Source organism: Fukomys damarensis, unplaced genomic scaffold, assembly GCF_012274545.1.
Source record: "Fukomys damarensis isolate Sample0158 unplaced genomic scaffold, DMR_v1.0_HiC HiC_scaffold_12, whole genome shotgun sequence".
NCBI classification, from domain to species: domain Eukaryota; kingdom Metazoa; phylum Chordata; class Mammalia; order Rodentia; family Bathyergidae; genus Fukomys; species Fukomys damarensis.
The window spans coordinates 43,282,745-43,289,138 of record NW_022900924.1 but is presented as its reverse complement, the minus strand read 5'-3'; the positions used below and the strand labels follow the sequence as shown (position 1 = coordinate 43,289,138).

The 6,394-nt window shown below is 45.1% G+C and overlaps 2 protein-coding genes across 3 annotated transcripts in view; both read left to right on the top strand.

The window, feature by feature from the left end:
* The window catches only part of Tctex1d2 (Tctex1 domain containing 2), a 21,267-nt gene that overhangs the window by 3,198 nt on the left and 11,675 nt on the right, over positions 1-6,394 (top strand). For both annotated transcript variants that reach the window (XM_033762550.1, XM_010624004.3), the window contains exons 3-4: positions 1,611-1,680; positions 5,847-5,910. In XM_033762550.1, the coding sequence (XP_033618441.1) occupies positions 1,611-1,680; positions 5,847-5,910 (134 nt within the window). The remainder of the gene's footprint in view (positions 1-1,610; positions 1,681-5,846; positions 5,911-6,394) is intronic.
* Positions 5,864-6,394, top strand: part of Pcyt1a (phosphate cytidylyltransferase 1, choline, alpha) — a 49,263-nt gene continuing 48,732 nt past the window's right edge. Inside the window, exon 1 of the mRNA XM_010624014.3 lies at positions 5,864-5,910. The gene's annotated coding sequence lies outside the window, so the exon portion shown is untranslated. The remainder of the gene's footprint in view (positions 5,911-6,394) is intronic.

Sequence of the window (6,394 nt, the reverse complement as noted above, 5' to 3'; positions counted from 1 at the left end):
TTTTTTTTTTTTTTTTTTTTTTTTTTTTTTTTGGTACCCAGGATTGGATTCAGGACCTTGTGCTTGTGAGACAGGCATGACACAACTGAGGTAAATCCCCAGCTCTGCTGGCTTGTTTCTTCCACCAACCTGTCAGTTTCTTAGCCTGGCATTCATTGCCCTCCCTCCAACCAATCCCTAACTACTTCTTTTACTCATGCCTCTGTGGCTGCTAAACTCAAAGCTGCTGTTGTTGTTTTGAGATAGGGTCTCACTATGCAGTTCAGGCTGGCTCTGAATTCACTATGTAGCCCAGGTTGGCCCTGAACTCATGGTGATCCTCCTGCCTCAGCCTCCTTATGCACATAAAGTTTTGTTGGAATATACTTACATCAAGCTCTGCAGACAGGGTCTAGCTATGCAGATTGGTGGTCTCCTGCATCTTGTGTTTTTTTGTCTACATTGAGCCCTTTGCTCTCCTCCCTCGAGTTCTTCAGGGCAAGAAGATCAGTCTTCCTTGTCTCTGTGATGGGAAGGCCTCGCTCGGCACCTGATGCAGAATAGGGGAAAGAAGGGAGCTGGGCGCTGAGAGAACATTCTAGGCACTTGATCTGTTACCACAGTTTATCTCAACTGGCCTTGCAGCAGGCCTGGGCCTAGGGGATGATACTCCCATTTAGCCGAAGTGGGAAACTTAAAAGTTAATAGGTTCTCTAAGCTTGTACTCTTGGTTAAGTTAACAGTTAGGCTCAGTCTTCAGGTCTCTGATTCCCAAGCTTGCTATCATATGCATGAAGTACCTGTGGGCCAGTGTGACCAAAATGTATGGCAAATGTTTAAGAAAATTTATTACAGTAAAAGACACATTGCCACGAGTCCCCCATAAAATCCTCCTCCTCTCTTCAAACACACTTCTCCCAGCATCCTTGCCACTTTCTGCAGCAGTTCCGGAAGTCCTCTTTCCCAAGTGTTTCTACCCGGTGTGGTAAAAAGTACGGGGACTCCTGCTGCCAACCGCCACCCAACAGAAAGGCAGGCTCATTAAATCCGTATGCTGCGTCCTCATCTACCTCACTCAGTGGATCTGGCACCGTGTGACTTCTGGCTCTTCCCCAAAGTCAAAACGACCATGAGAGGTAAACATTTTGAATCAGTGGCAGCCATGACAGTGCACTAAAGACCTTCATGAAAAAGATCTTCCAGAACTGCTACAGAAAGTGGCAAGGATGATGGGATGATTGTGTTTGAAGTGAAGAGGATTTTGAGAGGGATTTAATGGCAGATGTGTCTTTACCTGTAATCAGTTTTTTAAAACTTAGGCTGGGCATGGTGCTGCACGCCTGTAATCCCGGCACTCAGGAGGCTGAGGCTGGAGGATCACTGTGAGTTCGAGGCAAGCCTGGGCTACACAGTGAGTTTAGGGTCAACCTGAACTGCAAACCAAGACCCCCTCTCTTTTTTTTTATGACCCCCTCTCAAAAAGAGCAAACAAACAAACAAAACAAAAAAACCCAAAACATTCACTGTAGTTTTTTATCACACCGTGTAAGTCTGTTCTAGACAAATTTGCTTTCAATAAGTAATTTTGCTACATCTTCACTTATAGAAAACTATCTTGTTTTTCTTTGTAGAGATGGGATTTGACCGATACAAAATGGTGGTACAAGTAGTGATTGGAGAACAAAGAGGCGAAGGAGTTTTGTGAGTAACTGGTTGTTCCTTCTTGTTATTATTCACCTGTTTTTGATGAGGTATTTATCGTCTTGACAACTCAGATGATGTCTGTGCAAGAGTGACCAGGCAGAGCGGCTGAACAAGATGCAGCTGTGAACGGAGGCGCTCTCGTACTGAAAGGCAAAGCCGACAGCATGGGAGCTCCCTGGAGCAGCTCATTCTTCACACCTCCAGCAGGGCAATAAGTCCTTAGGACCTGTGTGGATATGTTGGATATGTTTCTTTTCTTTTTTTTTGGTACCGGGAATCAAACTCAGATCCTTGCATTTGCAAGGCAGGCGGCAGAACCACTGAGCCAAATCCCCAGCCCTCTGTTCTTTTGTCTATTTGGTGCTTTTTGAGACAGTGTCTTGCTGTGTAGGCCAGGCTGGCCTCGAACTTGAATTTGCTGAGTTCCTCCTGCCTCAGCCTCTCCAGAGCTGGGATTGTAAGTGTGCAACACCCTACCTGGTTTGGATTTGTTTCTTTTTTTTTTGGTACTGGGATCGAACTCGGGTCCTTGCACTTGCAAGGCAGGCCACCGAACCGCTGAGCTAAATCCCCAGCCCCTGGATATGTTTCTTTATAGTATAGGATTACATACTACATGTCCTCTCACAGTTCTTAATGCCCAGCTTTTTGGTTTTTATCACTCTCCTAAATTAATTTCTTTAAAATTGAGACCTCTCTAGTAGCAAATGTAATAGCTCTTTCTTAGCTCTTGTTCTTGGCCTTAGCTTCTCTTTCTTAAAACTCCTTCTGCTGTCTTGATTTCAGCTAACTTTCTTTTCTAGCTGCTTAGTTCCTTTCCTACTCTGTGTTTTTGCTCCCTCATTTCTACCTCTGCCTCCACCTTGCCATTTATCTGGTAAGGAAATTGGGTTGCCAGCCCTGGAGTTTCCTGTATTCTGGTGTCTGCTGATTATATCCCTCTGGTATTGTTGGCTGCAGCTTCTGTTGCCTGTGTTTCCTGTAAAGAAACACTTTGTTCCAGAACTTTTTCTTGGCAGTGCCCAGCTCCTGTGTGTCAGGCAGGTGTCCATTACAGCGCTTTGGCAAGGACCCAGGATTGTGTTGGGCCTTTGGGATCATCAATCCATGGGTCCTCTCATCTTAGAATCTTTTCCTTAGTCCGAGATCCGCAGCCTCCATTTTGCCACGTACCATGCCACATTCACAGGCACTGGGGACAAGGACACAGACATGCATTTGGGTATGATTCTACTGACCACACTTAGCTTCTTAGGTCTCTGCTTACACAGCCTTAGAGTGCAGCACATCACGAAGAGACTGTGACAGGTTGACTTGTACTCCGTCCTCCTTTGCAGGGATGTTGGTCCACCAGACTCCACTTTTATCTCCCAGCCTGTGACAGTGCCGGCCGTCTGCTGGTTTCCTTTTCCCTCTAATTGGTCCACTATGGGGGCAAAGCCAAGATTCCCAGCCTCTTGCCCTGTGCCCACAGTTGCCTGCAGCCTGGGGAGCATCTGCTCCGAAACACCCACTTACCTCGCTCTGGAGCTTGGGCCCCTCTAGCTGCTCTGCTTCAGTAGCTCTCACTCACTTTACCTGGTTTTCTAGGTGATCTCAGGGGAGCATCTGTGTGCTCTGGTTTGTCCTGCGTCTCTAAGTCCCGTGACCTGTCACATGTGTGCACACATGTGTCTGCTCACAGGTGCACATTCCAATGGCACTGTCCGTGGTGTGTCCCACAGCCCAGGTTTATCTGTGTGTCGCCAGCCCTCCACCTAGGACTGGCCATTTCTTCGAGGAGCCTGCTTCCTTTGACTGGGAAACAGTGTGTTAGGTCACAATTTTCAGGCAAAGCTTGTGTTTTATGCGTTCTTTTTGCAGTACTGTTAAAGAAATTTTTATATTCACACCCTTGCTCAGTTCTACTTATTTTAGTTTCTGCTGCCTGTCTTCACAGTCTTTGGCTTTTTTGTTTTGGTTTGGCTTTTTGAGACAAAGTTCTGCTTTGTAGTCCAGGTTGGCCTTGAACTCATGGCAGTCTTCCTGCCTCAGCCTCCCAAGTGCTGGGATGACAGGTGTGTGCCACTGTGCCTGGCTATGCTATTATTATTAGTGCCAGGCTTCTTTGGCTTTTTTTCTCTCTAAATTCTCTAAACTTTTGTAGCCTTACAAATTTCAAATATTGCAAAAGTTGGAGGCTTAGATTTGATAGACCTTACTCTGTTAATCCTAATAAATTAAAATGAGCATGAAGTATCCATTTATCTTACTCTTTTGGAGTGCTTTCATTTTTCCACCTAATTAAATTGGGAATGGAGGCGAGAGCCAGACCATCATCTCCCTGGCCACATGGGAGCTGCCAAATGGATGCTGGGGATGGGGTTGGTGGTAGGGTTTGAACCAGGGCCTGGTACATGCTGGGCAAGCGCTTTAGCATGGGTTCTGAACTGTCTGGGTTCCAAGCCAGTTTTGTCACTCATTGTATGTCCTTGGACGCTGAGGCTCATTGTCATACACTTACCGAGTGGCTGTGGCAACAGGACACACCTCATGGGATTGAGTTAATACAGGAGAGCACTTGGGCTGCTGATGGGCACAGAGTGAGCAAATGTTAATGATGGTGGATCATATATGTGCATTAGGAAGGAGTAAAACACCTGTAATTACCTTTGGAAATGCCATAATTTCACTTACCAATCCAACATAATTGGGCATTGTTTTCAGTTTTTAAATTGGCTTTTATTTTTGACTAATATTTTTTATTCTTATCTAAGATGTGGAGAGAGTAGAATTACCAATTTGAGAATGTAAAAGGAGCACAAAAGCACACCTCCGTAATCCCAGCACCGGCTGAGGCAGGAGGATCACTGGAGTTCAAGGCCAATCTGAACTACAAGTGAGACCCTGTCTTGGGAAAGAAAAAAGGAGCACAGTGGCCTATAGAGATGCAGCAATACTGCAGTTAGTTAGAAGCCTGAATTCTAGTTCAGAGTTTGTCCCTTTCTTTTCTGGGGCTCTATAAAATGACCAGGTTGGACTATATAATGTGTTGGGCCCTGCAAACATTTTCCTTCTACTATGATGCAGGAATTGAGCCCGCTGAAAGTCACACATAACTACAAGGTGTGATAATGATATACAGTGAATGTTTAAAATTTAAAAATTTATTATAGTAAAGGATACATTGCTGTTAGTCACCCTCAAAACATTCCCCTCACTTGAAGCACATTTATTCCATCGTTTTTACCACTCTTTGAAGCAGTTCTGGAGTTCTCTTTCCTGAGTCTTTATGAGGTATGATAAAAAATACAGAGAACAGGGGCCAGAGATTTAGCTCAGTGGTTCCGCTGCCTGCCATGCAAGCACAAGGACCTGAGTTTGATCCCCGGTAACCCCCAAAAAATAAATAAAAAAATACAGAGAATGGACCGGGGATTTGGCTCAGTGATTCCGCTGCCTGCCTCACAAGTGCAAGGTCCCAAGTTTGATCCCTGGTACCAAAGAAACAGTGGGTGCTGCTCCTGAGTGCCATTCAACGAAAAGGTAGGCTCATTAAAATATCAATGTGTCCCCATCCACCTTATTCACCAGATCTGGCATCCTGGGACTTCTGGCTCTTCCCCAAAGTCAAAATGACCATGAAAGATAAACATTGCCAGTGGATTCAGGACATCAAGGCAGCTAAGAGAGTGCAACTGAAGACACTCAGGAAAGAGAACTTCAGAATGTTTCAGAAAGTGGCTAGGACAATGGGATGATTGTGTTCCAAGTGAGAAATTTTTTGAGGGGGATTCATGGCGATGTGTCTTTTACTGTACTAAATTCTTTTAAAATTTTAAAAATATGCACTATATTTTTAGTCACAACTGGTATCTTAGATGAAAGCATCTATAGTAGAGCTCTACCTACAGTAGCAGACTTCAAGAGGTGGGGCTCCTGGTTCTCAGGTGGCCAGTCAGGGTCTGAGCCTGGTCATGTCTGGCCTGTGACTCCTGTCCATCCAGGCTACCCAGCATGCTCTGCTGTACAGACAGCGTTTCCTCTGTGTGCCAGGCTGACCTGTGAAGCATTCAGAAGCACTGATCTATGGAGAGTATGAAGGCAAACCTTTGCTTCGGCAGATACATGTAGTTCAGATTCTTGCAGTATGGTTGACAGTTGTTTTCTCTGTGGCTCTCTAGCATGGCGGCTCGATGCTTCTGGGATGCGGACACTGACAACTACACTCATGATGTTTTCATGAACGTAAGTCTAACTGGAAACCTCTCCTCTCCAGGGATGCTGAGGCATCACAAATCAAGCTACTCAGTGTTGACTAAGCTGTGAGGACGCTCTAGATTCAGACACTTGTCTTAGACTTATCGATGATGTGGTTTTACTGTTACTAAAGCAGAGACCTAGTGTTCTTACAGCAAGGAGACTGTATACAGATGACACAACCCTTTATAGGTTTGAATATTGGCAGAGCCTATTATTTACTTGGGATATTACTATTATATTTTTATTTATTTATGTGGTACTGGGGATAGAACTCCGGTCCTTGTGCTTGCAAGGCAGGCAGTAGAACCACTGAGCTAAATCCCCGGCCCTTGGGATGTTATTATTATTCAAATTATTTTTAAGCCACACATGGTGGTGTAATCCCAGCACTCAGGAGGCTGCAACAGGAGGATTGCTGTGAGTGTGAGGCTAGCCTGGGCTGCATAGTGAGAACCTGTCAAAAAAAAAA